General features: G+C 41.5%; 1 protein-coding gene across 5 annotated transcripts in view; it reads right to left on the bottom strand.

Moving 5' to 3' along the window:
• Positions 1–240: 240 nt before the first annotated feature.
• The window catches only part of LOC121941541 (zinc finger protein Aiolos-like), a 69,725-nt gene continuing 54,605 nt past the window's right edge, over positions 241–15,360 (bottom strand). Inside the window, exons 1-9 of one of the 5 annotated variants that reach the window (XM_088072738.1) lie at positions 14,304–15,275; positions 12,556–12,627; positions 11,603–11,668; positions 11,152–11,262; positions 7,690–8,100; positions 4,112–4,279; positions 3,588–3,704; positions 2,676–2,786; positions 241–1,384 (exon numbers count right to left, since the gene is read on the bottom strand). In XM_088072738.1, the coding sequence (XP_087928864.1) occupies positions 741–1,384; positions 2,676–2,786; positions 3,588–3,704; positions 4,112–4,279; positions 7,690–8,100; positions 11,152–11,262; positions 11,603–11,654 (1,614 nt within the window). In that variant the 5' untranslated portion in view covers positions 11,655–11,668; positions 12,556–12,627; positions 14,304–15,275 and the 3' untranslated portion in view covers positions 241–740. Of the gene's footprint in view, positions 1,385–2,675; positions 2,787–3,587; positions 3,705–4,111; positions 4,280–7,689; positions 8,101–11,151; positions 11,263–11,602; positions 11,669–11,857; positions 12,038–12,547; positions 12,839–14,303; positions 15,276–15,360 lie in introns of those variants that run through there. The other 4 variants (XM_088072754.1, XM_042484353.2, XM_042484356.2 and 1 more) reach the window with 4 other exon arrangements.

Here is a 15,360-nt window from a genome sequence, read left to right as displayed (position 1 = left end):
AGCCATTTCTAACTTGTGGCAGTGTATAATATTCAGGAGTGAGAAACCAACACATGGTGCAGAGCGAAGTGATGTCCTTTGAAGCCGTGAACTGCACTTCTCTCAAAACCACAGCCTAAAAGGGAGACATGTGACCTTGTAGATAATAGGATCTTTTTTTTTTTCTTCTGCAGTCTTGAATTGGCAAGTGTTTTTAAGAGAAGCCAAACTTCTCTCAACAAGGTACAGGTCAAATATGTGTGAAGAGTAAAAAGAGAGGTTATCTTTTATTTTTTACACCTTTCAACAAATAACAGGAATAAAAAACAACAGCAGATATACAAAAATGCATTCATTTTGCTACTTTGTTGAACATTTGAATGTATAAATGGCTTTAAGATATTAACAGTGGTTACAGCAGGGATGAAAGGAAGTAGAATTTCTCCTGCATAAACACTTTACAGGCCATCTTTTCAGATGAAAAAGGCATGACTAAAAACACTCAGACACACATCACACTCCTCCAACGTCTCTCTCAGTCTCTCTCTCTTAAACACACACACACACACACACACACTCATACACAAAAGACAGAGAGAGAGAGAGATAGCTGCTACTTCATGCTTTCATTTCTGATACCACTAGCTACTTATATGAGTAAATCTGTGTGTGTGTGTGTGTGTGTGTGTGTGTGTGTGTGTGCGCACGCTCATACAAGGTTATCTGAATGAGCACATGTGTGTGTAAGCAATGAATGAAAGCTACTTCAGTTCTAGGCGGTGCTCGCCGCGGGCTATGTGGGAAGAGAACTCGTAACGGTCTCTGCTGCGGTGGCCACACACGTTGCACTCGAGTGGGTCGCGGAAGCCGTGGCACCCCATGTGGATCGTGAACATGACATAGTCCAGGAAGATCACCCTGCAGTGGCCGCAGGGGTACACTGCCCCCGGCAGGGCTCCGGTCTCCCCATCAGCCCGTACAACCCGTAAAGCCTCCAGCGGTGACAAGGGGATGGGCTGGGCGTGCGGGTGGGGGATCCCGTTCTGATGGTTAAGCCCTCCCAGCAGGTGCCCTAAGCTGTACATAACAGGCTGGGGCATCTGGGAGCTGTCAGTGTGGAACGAGTCCATGCTGGGGGGCGGCTGGGTGGCGTGAGGAACACCTATAAGCGGCATGCCCATCTTGTGGCCGTTAGTGAGGCCCATGGGGTTGACGTCGTTGCGGGTCAACTGGATCGGGTAGGGCCTGCGAGAGGGAGCTATGTCGCCGTCTGGCCCTGTGAGGATGGGTTGTTGCTGATGTGGGTGAGTGTCAGGCCCTGGGGAGCCTGGCGGAGGCTCCTTGACGTCAGTCCGGTAGACCAGCTCCCTGTTGAAGCTCAGGTCCAGGCAGACACCGTTGTCGCCTAGACCGAGAAGAAAGAGCACTCAAGACTCAGCGGTAGGAGGTTTCACATTCTTGATCCAACAGCACGATGAGAGAAATACCACAGGCAGCAAGCAGCAGTTAAAACACTTATTGCTCACAGATGGAAAAAGATCTAATAGAGATCCTGTGAGGTCCTCACTTTGGTGTTGAGTAGAGGCAAAGAGAAAAACGTGCACCCCCAGCAGGGCAACACAAAACAAAACTTACACAGTGAACTGGATCAGGCCAGGTTCACAGCACAGACGAAGCTTTAAAGCATCCCGAGCCAGCAGTTGAACTTGGAGGCATGAGAGGACAGAGGGCTGAGAGGAAGCAGACGACGCAGACAAAGGCCGCTACTGCAGCTGCAACGCAGGAGTACAGACAGACACCTGCTCACGTTTCTCGCCTCCCGCCTGTTCTCTCTCTCTGCGGTTGCAGACACTTCTCTTTTCCCCCTGTGGTTGTCATATTGAAAGATCTCACTTCATTTGTCAAGCTGATAGAGAGATGTAGGTTGTTTTTTTTTTTTGCCAATACACCCTCGTTTTGCGAGCAGCTTGAGGGTTGATTATGAAACTACAACACAATGTTAGGCTTAACCAGAAGTGTGAGAGCCAACTATTGAAAATCATTGTGTGTGTGCGCACACCCCTAAAGTCAGCCATTTACTGAAACTATCTTTTGATCATTCATCACTCAGACTCTGAGCTTGAATTTAAACATATAAAGTGAGTAATTAAATGGAGTTTTACATACATTTCTCTCTCTTTTTTAAATATGTATCCATTTATTTAACCATGCGTGGTTACCAATACCCACCTATGACACATTTCTCGCAGAGAATTTAGGACAGTGGCGACCACTCTGCGGTGTGTGCAGGTATGAGGCAGGTGCTCTGCCCTCAATTCCTGTTTGGCGAAAGATGGAGGCCAGCAAAGACAGACAAACAAGTAGCTTAGACGGACAGCGTGAAATCATCTGCAAAACGTGACTTCTTCTTCTACTTCTGTATTATGTAAAGCATAATGCACAGCAAAAAGCACAAATGATGTAAACGTTTATAACAAAACATAGCATATTACAGCTGCACAAAATAGGAGTCATTAAAGTAGCAAGTGAACAGATAAGCACATCAATCAAACTATCAGAAGGCAGACTATTCTAATCTTTTCTTTAAATTCAAAGTAATGCGAGAAGCTGATTTAAAATTACAACACAACTCTCTTTCCTCTGCTTGAGGTCAGTGCCTCTCCTCAGCCCCTTTTTGTCTGTGTCGCTGCTCTTACCGGTAAACTTCTGTGGCATCGAGCTCTTCCGTTTGGCAACGTTGCTGGCGAGCCTGTCGAGCAGCAGAGCACGCTCAGTGCCCATCTGAGTCCTGGGTGTCTGGTTGTCTTCTGCGTGACAGCAATGAACGTGAGAATGAGTGCAACAAAAACCGAGAGGACCTCTTTATGATCAAGTAGTATTACAGGTAAAACGGGTGTAGCTGTCAAAGCTTTTGAGCTTATAAAAACAATCCTGCAAAACACACCAGCTGCTCATAGCTGAGTCAAACTGGGAGGAATGAGATATTAATTTGAGATCAGAACCTCCTTTGACCTCACTTCCTTGTGGGGTTTGACTTCACCAGTTCAGGAGGGGAGACCACAGGATGAGGATGTACTTCCTCACCACTACGGCACTATCAGACTAAACTTACGACATTCGGTGACCACACCAGCAGAGCATTGTCTGTGTGTTGCAACGGTGCAACTGTCCTGTCAGTATGCGAAGCCTTTTTTGGGGGGGGAAGTTATAGAGGCATAGGGGGTGTATGTGTGTGTGTGTGTGTGTGTGTGTGTTTAGGGCTTAGACTTTCGGCCTACATATTTGGCTTCCCCTTTGCCGCTGCAGACTTTAGAAGCGGTCTTTGTACGCTGTGCCTCCACACCACAGCAGCCATAACCTATTTAGCTGTAATGATGGGGTAACAGCCGTTAGCTCATTAATTTAATGAGGCTATAAAAACAGAATCTGTTTGCAATAACAGCTATAACTGCACGCGCTCCTTACGTGCAAGTGAGTTTTTGTAGACTGCAGCAGCCCAATCACGTTAAATGTGTGAAGTGTGTCTTTGTGTGAAGATGTGTTGAAGGTTCAGAGATGCTGAAAGTATCAGAAAGTGGTGTTGAGACGAGTGTGTACTTTCTGCTCACCTCTGTCAGCGGCACCTTTGCTCTGAATGTACACATGGCACCTCTCTCTGTGCTCTTCGAGGGAGCTTCGCTGCTTGTAGCTGCGACTGCAGTGGTTGCACTTGAAGGGTTTCTCTACTGTGAGCAGGAGTTTCAGTTAATCACCAACAGACGAAACATCAACACTGTGTAAGTGGTACAGCGAGCACTATTTCCTTAGGTAAGTGGTTTCATACAGAACTGATGATGCACACATTAGATACCATGTGGCGTTTCTGCAGGTAAATCACGTGAACTGAAAGTGAATGAGTAAGTTTCCAGAGGTAAAATGAGTAAGATGTCTTTATGTGATGTGTGTAACCGTATGAGCGTGCGTGGAAGGGTGTTACTGGAAAAGCAATGCAGGCTCAGCAGACCTCATGTGTTAAGATTAAAAAGGAGTGAGAAACCGACATGCAGGAGTGAGAAACCAACCAACATGATACTGTACACAGGTGCATACAGTATCAGCTACACATGTGAGTGAGTGTGTGGCTCGCTGGTACCAGAATGGGTGCGCAGGTGCCCACTCAGAGCATCGCGTCGACGGCAGGCGTAGCTGCACATGGGGCATTTGAAAGGCTTCTCCCCAGAGTGCAGTTTGATGTGGCGCAGCAGGTTTCCCTTCTGGGTGAAGGAGGCCCCGCACTGGTTGCAGTGGAATGGCCTCTCACCTGACGGATGAAAACACACCAACAAAACTGTTTCACATGCAAAACTCCTGCACATTTTCATGGAAAAAGTTTGAAACTTTTCCATGACTTTTCAAGGACTAATTAAACAATTTCCATGACCTGTCAAACCTATAAGTACACAAACTACACAGTCCACTGAAATCCAAACACTAGTTATTGTATGACAGTTATTGCATATAGTAAAGAAAATGTTAAGTGTGACACATATTAGAGTTACGTTTTCACGTTATGTTGAGGGCTGTATGCAAAGAGACACATTTCAACGGCCTTGTGTGAATTTGCCTTTTTAGAACTGACACATAAGGACGTTATGAATATGATTGTGATTATGATTATTATCTATGGAGGATAAATGTAACAGTTAATTCTATTAATAGCAACATTTAATTATTTTTTTTTACTAATCTTTAAAGGATTTTACTTGTACAAAAAGTTCACAAAAGCATGCACATCCAGACAACCAAAACCAAGGTGCTGGAAAAAAGAGATAATACAAGAGAAGAAAAAACAAAGTCTGCACTGTAGCTTATTCTGCCATAAATATTTTATACAATTACCACTGAAGAGACATTTCGAGCTATATGCTCGTCATCAGACAATTTTACTTGAATTTTTCAGGCCTGGAAAGAGATTTGGGAGGTTTTTAATGATTGTGGGAACCCTGAACATGACATGTGACTTATTGATCAGGAAAATTATTTATTTTTTAAAAAACGTGATCATTTTTAATGCTTAATTTAATTCTGATGCTTCAGATTACTGTGTTGGGTTGCTTGTTCGACTGTATATGCCTGCTGAAAAACACATTGATGTGGTGTTTACAACATCATATGTGGAAATTTTGAATTTTTAGATTTTTAAATCAATAAACAGTTTTTTTTTTAAAAGATTATCTTTACCAGTAAGCTCTTTTCTTGTTCCCGGTTTTACAGTGAATTGCAAAAGAACACCAAATCATTCACCATCTTTGAAAAGGGAAGAGGGCAACATCCACATTGATTGTCAGAAACCTAGAAATGCCGTTCTCACGACTCAAACCACACGAGCGCCAAGCTCATTGTGCACTTGACTTCCCATGTCGAAAACACAGCCTCATGGGTTCCATCTGAAGGCGGCTTTATTCACAGAGTCAACTTTACTCCTCGGTGCAACTATGAGTAGTTTTCTGCTAACAGATGATGTGTGCAGATGTGCCTCTACATTTCTCCCCAGTTACAAAAATGACTAGGCTTGAATAAAAGTACATTTGTTTTACTTTAGGTAATATATGATGGTATGTTGGCACAGTTTCATTAATAGTCTTTGCGCAAAAACGATAATGTAATCAAACGCTAAATTAAATGCTTTTTTTTTTTTAACGTGACAAAGTATGCAAATATTAAATGCACTTTATTTGGATTGACCACATATGGAAAGTTTTATTGAGAATCTAACATCTCAATAGCTTATTGGTTAACAATAAAACATTTATCTGTTTTTTTTTTTGTCTGGAGATGTTTATCTATAGAATATATGGCACAATACACGACATATTCTCAAAATAATTTACTTAAGCTACTTAAACTAACTTAAACTATTCACTCAACAAATGTTGCATACAGAAAAAAAACGGTCACTGGACAGTCACAGTGGTCAAAAGAAGCCTGCAGGAAACACTTGGCAACTGGTTTATATTACGAGCGGCCAACTCTGCAAGGCCTGCAGGCAGTACACTTTAATTTGGAAAGGATCACTTGGTTTAGTTCCCTGGTGGTTTCTGGGGTCACGAAGGCTCGGAGCCGAATTTTGATTGTGAACGTAAACAACCATTGGTTTGTCAGTTGAAAGGTTTTTGAGTAAAATTTGATGGATCAGTACAAAGAGCACAACATGGATTTCTAATGGGATTAAAGGTGTCATTAAAATTTGACACACCATGATAAAAGCACATTAATGTTACTTATCTCTGTTTCTGAACCAGTGAAACATCATCTGTGGAAAAAATTATTTAAATATAAACGCTGGGCAGGCCCTCCTTATACATTACCATCCCGTCCTATGCTGCATACGTTGAGTGAATAGTTCAACTTCAACTAAATTGTTCTAAAAATATGCGTGATCATGAATTATCACATACTTTCAAGTAATCTGTTAAACATCTACAGAATAAAGGGAAAGCTGAATTGTTAAATCTCAACTAATACGCTGTTGAGATATTACAAATACTCAAATATAAACTATCTGTAGGCAGACTGTCCAAAAAATGTGTTACCAATAATTTTTTTTTTTTTTTTAAGTCTGTTCTTTAATACTTTTATACATATATATTTATAACTCTAATTTTAATTTGTATTAACCCTATGGAGCTCATATTTTAAAATGTATCTCCTCTCACAATGTTTATGCTCGACAATCCCAGCTCGACTTTAACAGATACTGTAACCACATTAGGGCTGGAAGGAAATACTGCATCCCTCATTTCTTTCACACTATGGACATGCAACACATACAAACACATACACTTTACTGAGTGTGTTTCTGTATTTAAACCCACCTTCACCCCCCCTCAGCCTACAGTCTTATCTCTGTCATACAGAGTCTCTTCCCAGCCATCTGACTTGTGCAATAATTCACAGTGGAAGAATTTCATTGTGCAATAGTGTGTGTTTTCATTTGTATATGATATATAGTGTGTCCCCTTTTTATAAAGTGTATCTCGTGTTAATTGTTGCTAATTTAACTATCTATCTTTTGACTTTTTCTTACAAGCTGACTTGAGAGCCATTCACAAAAAAAATCCAGTGTAGCTGTACGGTCCTGTACTTGTGCAAATAGCAATAAAATAAATTGATTCAAATCTTTTAAATACATTTTAAAAAAGTCCTAGTCAGTGCAGTTTCTTCTTAAAAAAAGATCATTTTCAGACTGTAAAAAGTGTGTGTGTTCTCTCTGTAAATGATGTCCCTGGATAGACAACAGGCTGACTATTAAAAGAAAATGTGAGCTTCATGTGTAGTAAGTGAACAGTATTTTCCAGAGTGTCACTCTGCTCTAAGCGTGCATCATACACATAAGTGAGTTATTACAGGAATTATTGCATAATTCACGGAAAAATAATGACTGTAGACGTTCTATGATGTGTTGACCTATCTGTTCACAAATCAAGTTATTGCATGTGCTTCATATCTGAGCAACAATAGGATATTTCACAACCTTCTGCTGTCGCTGTAGCACTGGTTAGGACACGTGCGTCATATATGATGCAGATGTGCATTTTTAATTGTAGTTACTCAAACAAACATCTTGACCTAGTCAACACAAGGAACTATCTATCCATGCTATCAACAGCTTGATGATTGCGCAACTGTCGTGTTTGAGGTCAGGTGCTCGCGCTGTGTTCCTGTGCTTACCCGTGTGGCTGCGCTTGTGCACCAGTAGTACGTTGATGCTGACGCAGGACAGGCCACAGATGTCACAGTTGAGCTTGCCTGTCGCCTGGATGCGAGGGGCCACAGCTCCAGGCACAAAGGTCCCATCTGCATCAGCCCCCGCTGCAGCGTGGGCGTCTGGCAGGGCGGTGCTGTCATAACGGGAGTAGTCCACCAGCGACAGGTCCTGTGGCTCATTCAGGGTATCTCCCTCGTCATCCCTGTCCCTCTCATCATCATCGTCCTCCTCTGTCCTCTCCTCGTCAAATCCTTCCTCCGTCCCGTCCTCACTTGCCCCCTCTGCCTCCTCTTTTAGCACAATCTCTCTCTCTTTTTCAGCCTTGGGGTACGGCTCGCTTTCTTCCATCTCCTCTGCCTCTGTTTTTATCACATCTAAGAAAGGAGGAAGCAAAGGAGAAGCAAAGAATATATTTGGAGATTGGACATTTGATGAACACGCATGACTGAAACGTGATAAGAAAGCACCCATTTACAGAGATAAGACATATGGAGTGATGTATAACCCACACACGACAGTTGATATGTGCTCTCATTTCCAAATAAGGCACTAAATAAACCTGAGACTCCACTCCGACCAGAATGTGAAACATTGTCACTTCTACATTTGTATTTATAGTTGACGTTTTGATATTAGCACTAGCACATCTCCAAAGTGTGGGTAGCTTAATTTAGGCCGATGAATATTGTCACAAAGAGATTCAGAAGATGTGTATTTGAGATTAGAGAAAGGCATTTCCTCTGAAAACACAGAAACTAGAACCAGGGCAGGATAGAGAGGCAGCAGGCACCTCATACAGACAACACCAATTCCACAGCTGCTACTAAAACAAGATTTCAGATTGATTTTTTGTTGCTCGTATCACAAGTGCTGCAAATCCAGTGTTAATCTGCACCAAAGATCCTTCTTAATTTTCTCCATCAGCCACCAGAGCACAAATTCAAGGTTTTTTTCTAGCATATCCAAGATTTTCCTTGAGCTGGTCTTGACCATTTTCTAAGCCACAACTCCTTACCCGCTGTAGGTCAAATTTCCACACCATAAAAGATGCTAATTTCTCAACACCATGACTGCTGATGCGCAAGTGCCAAGCGAGGCCAGGTTTTCAGGACCTCTCACCTAGCCTCTTGCTCAGTGTCAACCAATCTCTTGCATACTCAGTTCCATCCAGAAACCACACTGTGGTCTTGGCGGTGGCTGGTGATGAGCTGAAGAGCAGCGCCTTGTCTTGTGGAAAGCGCACAGAGGTGCTATGGAAACTTTGCACACGCAGAGCTCCGAGAGGCCTGATATAGAGTCCATGGTCTCAGAGCAGTAAACCGCAGGCTGTGCATCAGATGCAGTTTAGGAAGTGCACCCAGTGGGGCAGATGGGTGGCAGGCAGAAATAAATAGGAGAGCTATCTGCACCACCGTGTTCTTTTTATTTTACATGACGAAAGAGGGACGAAGGAGGCAAGTCTTATTGAACACATTTCCGCACTGAAATATCATGTTTGAAACAAGATGGTCACAGTTTAGAAATTTGAAAAATGCTTCGTGTGAGGATAAATTTGAAGAAATACCCTGTACATCTGACAAGCAGGCTGAGTACAATGTTAGTGGCCAAAGGAGTTCAACAATCTATATAAAATTTGGAAAAAAAAGGTATCAAATACTTTTTTTAGCTTGTTTATTGTGCGTTTTATCTCTGTGTTGGCAAACTAACAACACTCTTAATACGAGTGTAGTGGAGAGAGAGTCTGTCGCCACAACTGTACGAATCGGTACAAAAAGAGCAATTACTCTTAATGGATGGTGAAAAGTCAACCGGATGGCGTTGGGAAAAGGAGACAAAGTAAGTGCGGAAAGAAACAGAAATGATTTCAGACTAGCAATACCAGTAAATCCCCACTGACAATGTTAACATTTCCCTCTATATATTTCAGATGTAAGTTTTATCATGTTAAACATGATGCAACAGTGCCAGACTGGGGATGAGCTGGCACTCATGTTACCGCTCTGACTCTTTCTTAACAGTGACAAAAGTAGATAATAATCTAATTCTGAGAAGTATTTGCGATGGCTTCTGCACTAAATGAAATGTTATGATGAGCATCAAAGCAGGAGACACATGAAAAGCTGCATTTCACTGAACTGCAGGATAACTGAAGCACCCAAGACTCCATGAAGCCTTTCAGTTGCAAAACATACAAATGGCTCTTACTAGAAGCACTTGTCCATCATATGTTATGCCTCTCTAGCTGATATTTGACTACTTCCACCTTGCATTTTTAAACATTTCTCCTAAAGTCAAAGAATAAAACTCTCCTCCTCATGCATGTGGGTTGAGAAAAATCTCACATTGTTTGGTATATGAAACCACTAAGATAAACAAAAGAATGAACAGTGACCATGCAAAAAACAAGGAAGTTATTATATTAACTTTGGGAGAATTGCCTTTGTTTTCAGATAGCAGCATTTCATTATTTTATATGACATCAGAGGGTAGGTGTTAACGTATTTTTAATAACACACAAGTAAAAAAGTAAGTTTTTTAAAGAAACAAGTACTTTTCATTCTCTAACGGTACTCCTACTCTTTCCTCAAGTATATTTTTGAACCTGTATTCTTCTTCCACTTCACTGCATTTGCAATTCATACCTTCCTGACGGGTTTGCTCTAAGTGCAGGGATTGAGTTTATGGGAGAGAGAGCACACAGGCACGCCGGTATTGCAGGTGCTAAGTTGCCAGCTGCCTGGAAGAAAAAGAAGCACCACCTGTCTTTTGACCACAATGCAACGATGGAGTAAAACCCAGAACAAGAGGCAGCTTCCAGCAGCAATAACTGGCTACCTGGTAAAAATGTAAAATAACCTTTTTTTTTTTAATGCATGTAGTCAACACCTGCTGGCACTACTCTTATTATAAGGATACTCACAAAGGGCTTTTCAGCACATGACAACTTATTATTCAGCCTAAATTAATGTGATGCTTTATCCTGGAATCTAAAAAGGACAATAGTGACAGGAAAAGATGAAGAGTGAGTCGGAGATGTTTATATCGCAGTTGTATAGGCAACCCTTATGTTTGATTACTTTACTTGCTCATCAAAACAAGAGCTGTGTTTTTGCACAGGTTCACACTTCTCAGTGCTTTTTTACTTTTACTTGAGTGAGTCTCTCAAAAGGTAATTTCCACTTTTACTTGACTCGTGTTTTAAGGAGGAAGTGTACTTTGAATTGGATATAGATTTTCAGTAGTCCACCCACCACTGAATCTCAGGGATCATAGCAGCATCACTCACACTCTCTCCAACTGTTTGTGATGTCCATGGACAAAAAAAAGCAATTCTAAGATGCTGTAGAGAGTGTGATGGCTAAAATGCAAAGCGTAATGGAAAGACGTCAAGCACGTATGTGTGTGCGTGTGAGGAGGGTACATACGTGGATCCTTCACACCTTCAGCACTCTGCATTCCACTCTCACTGAATGAGTTGTCTTCCTTCTCTTCTTCTTCCTCCTGTGGCTTCACATCTCCAACCCCACTGCAAACGTCTGAAAAGTGACACGTTGTGCATGTGCAGATACTTTGTGTTAGTTTTTGTTTCACTGAAGAACTTCAAAGCAGTAAAAAGCACAGCTATCTGTCATAAATATGGAGTACTGAAATGCCTTCATGAACAGTTAATGTGCAGGAAAACTTTTTCATGTCGCTGTGGAGGGACAACTTGTGGTATGCTATCAACTGCACAAACCCCTCCACATATACAGCTTTCAGTACTACAGTCATGTGTGCTCAGGCAGTGCACTACGCCGGATGGTGGCAGCTGTGGAGGAATGTGAACAGCCTGATCACGTACACTTTCACATTAAAGACAAGGAATAAGATACTCACCCATCCTGTCTCCCTCTGGGGTACTAAACTCAGGATCTTTGTCTGTGTTCATGATGAAAAAATGTTCTGCGGTGAGAAAATTACAATATTTAGTCCATGAGAGATTGTTTCTAAATGCATGCAGCCAGGTAACAATCCTTCAGAAGTAGATACATTAACAGAGCGACACAAACGAGAACTCTTACGCAATAAAAAAGTGTTTGTTGCACACATTCAAGACGTGACATTTTCTTTGACACATTAATACTAATATACCTTTCTTAAAGTTCTTGACACCATTAAAAAGCTCTGTTACTATTTCTACAAAGCATGTGAAGAAATAGACGCAACACTCTGCATCTCACTGTTCCTGTTGGTTGGACGGCATAAAAAGAAGTTTATAAAAAAAGAAAATAATGGGGGTAAAAGCCCACGGTTGACTGCTCTACCCTGTCACTACATTTAGCCTGATGAGAAAGAGATGATGTTCACTGCACATGTACTTCCTGCCAGATCTCTACACAGGAGCAAGTGTAAAAGTGCCCTCAACGCTAACAGACATTGAGACTCCAACACTTTTAGTTTGAAAATGAATTAAGGAATAAAAGATGCAGTTGTGCAACTTTTTAAATGCAGCTTTAGATAACATGTATCCGCTTTAATTGAACTACTAAAACCCCCCTACAGTATATATGTATATATATATTTTTTTAATTTATTTTTTATTTACAGTTTATACTACAAGTTAATCAATAATAAAAACTGTAGTTACTAAGAAGATGATTCATCATTCAGACAGCTGTGACTACTCAAACATCACATTCAGTGAGGACAATACAGCAGTGACAAACTTTCTCACACGGCCAAAATGAAATCAAAAAGCGCATGTCTACAAGTCACAACTAATCCCAAAGTACGTTTTACAGTTTTTTGTTAGATAGCAGTATGTTTGAGGAAAGATGAAATGAACTGACCTGCTTTTGCTCAGCACCCGGAGGAGACTGCTCTGGCAGTAGGAGAATCCACACTCCGCCACTGGACTTTCTCTGAATATGGAATATACGCAACGTCACTACGGTAAATTTTGGAGAGATCCCTTAAAGGAACAGGAACTTATTTTGAACAAGGTCGAGCAACAAAGACCAAAGCGTGTTCACGCAGCAGAGTAGCAACACCAGTGGTTCAGATTACTTCTTACAGTTTCCATGATCATAACATAAATACTCATTTACTGAACTTAAACATGTTGAGTCTGTAACACTTTACGTTCATGAGTGAAACAAAGACCTGATTATAGGGGTTATATATCATCTCAGGCGTCCACATGGTTTGTGACTTGTTTCCATTTAAGGAGCTATCACTCCATCTTGTGGACAAACTAGAAAGCTACTTCTCTATCCAACCTCTCTCAGCCCAATCAATAAAATAAGTCTGTACAAACTAGAATGATTAAAACAAACAAACAAAAAAAACCCCAAACACTTGTACTGTAGCTCCTTAAACACATTTTTAAATTTTTTTGTTTTTAATTTGGGTGGGTTGCATGTCCAGTTTTGATGATATTTAGCTCTTGTTCCTGCCAAGTGTGAATGTACTAAAGTTGTTTTGGACAAAATCATCTGCCATATTAGTGTAATGTAATAATGTAATGTACAAAAAATGCTATTATTTAAGTTAGACCCCAACTTTAAATTTCAGACATTAATTTTAAGGACATAAATAAATCAACTCTGTAACTCACTACAAAAAAACTTCCCAATAATAGCAAATTAACATCACGCAATTTCTTTTGGCACTTTGAGCACCATAAGCTGAGTGCCATCTAGTTTCATTACTTTTGAGAGAAAGCAGACATCTCAACAGCCGATATTTCCAACACTCGGCAACTCACACCAAAACAATCTTGATTGATAAATGGCACTACTGGTAAGAGGAGAAATGTGTGTTTTTGATTTTGAGTTAAACTGTTCATTAAAGGCAGCAACAACAAACAGCAATGTCCTCGGTTTGTCTCTGGCCAGAGACTTTCGATGCAGATCATTTCCTATCTTTCTTTCCCCTCATATCCTGTAATTTCGTTTCACTTTAGATAAATAATACAGACGTGAAACGCCCTGAAAAATAAGGAAAACAGATTAAACCTAATGAAAAGTATATTGTATATTGTATCATATCAAAAGATCCATCTTTTAGTCTGTTACAAAGATTGGTGGTGGAACACCGAACTACAGATGTACATGCTGAATATATTGGCAAATACCAAAAAACAGCATTACTAACTAGTGTTAACCTCTGAGTAACATCCTGAATGACCCGCCCCAAAAAAAAAATACACACACACACACACACACACACACACACACACACACACACACACTTCATTTTGCAATAGTATTGCATAATGACAACAATAAATCCTCGAATCCTTGAATCACTCTCATGGTAAAACACCTCATAAATGACACATAATGAAACTGCTGGCTCTCTCACCGGACCAGCAAGCACCTCCACTTACTACCAACTGCATTACTACATTGTCATTACACTCGTTTGAACTATTTACTTGAAACTGAGCAGATGTATTTTCTCCTTCAAGTGTTTAAGCAGAAAGTGGCTACATCACAGCAAGGCCACTGATATCTTGATTCTGACTGTATACCGAGCAGAGACCGATGAGGAATCTCGGTGCCGTGTAACTAACAACACACACAGCGGCACCCACCTGAGTGGTGCACGGCCTTGTAAGGCTTGGCTCCGGCCCATGGCCCGCCTATGGCAACCAGCTACCAGGCGGAGGAAAAAAGCTGAAAGAAAGCACACTCACAAAGGCATTACAATACATGCTGGGTTTCCATGGCAAAACGGAGGCAAAGGAACACAGGAAAGAAAAAAAAGAGAGACGTCGACCAATAAAAGCCATGATTCAAAACCTTAAAGGCTGGGTGTGGGGCATATCTGCACACACAGGCAAACAAGAACAAAGTAACACGCTGATTTACAGACTCCTTCATGATCAGAAACACACACATGTAGAATAAACTGTCCCGGTTTACAGCGTTGTTAAAACTTATCCTGCGATCCCACTGGTGGGAGGCTTTTTTAGGACCGGTGGGGGCAGGGCAGCAGAGACTAGGGGGGGTTAGACTGTCCATTTGCCTTTTATAGCTGCCCACTCCAGTTAGTAGCAAGAGAGAGAAAGAGAGATCTGGGGGCCGACATAATGAGGGGTGGGGGGGCAACGGTACAGAATGGACTGACCGCTGGACGCACACGTATGCAAACACACGCTGGGACCTTGGTGAGGGAGCACGCATGACGTTGTTTTGTTGTTTGAACAATGTTTCGCCCCAGAGGCACAAACATGTGAATTGGGCATTTGGGGTTGATTAAAGTGGAGCAGCACTGATGTGTTTTTTAGTTGTTGTTTTTATTATGGGCGTAAATGTTTCATCAGTGCAAATCAATACACCAAGTGATTGTCGCATGCAATAAGTATGACTGAAAAGAATAATTATCAGAGAGTGGGGAGGGACAGAAGTGTAATCTGTGTGTGAACAAGTGAGAGGGCGATTCAGCGTTTCTTTTTTTTTCCTCAGCGTGCACTCAGGATTGAGAAAGGACAAGTGAGGGAGAGTGTATATTAGCTTGTGTGTCTGAGTAGTAGAGAGCTAGAGAGTAAGACAGAGGGAGAGAGCTTTTGCCTGGCTTTTCTCTGCTGTGCCTTTCAGCTCCTCTCTCACTGTAGAAAGAGGCGTGTCCATGGACCAGTATAAAGTCCA

The sequence above is a fragment of the Plectropomus leopardus genome, chromosome 3 (assembly GCF_026936395.1).
Source record: "Plectropomus leopardus strain MGB_pleo_1.0 chromosome 3, ASM2693639v1, whole genome shotgun sequence".
Lineage (NCBI taxonomy): Eukaryota > Metazoa > Chordata > Actinopteri > Perciformes > Serranidae > Plectropomus > Plectropomus leopardus.
This window is presented reverse-complemented; position numbering and strand designations above follow the sequence as displayed.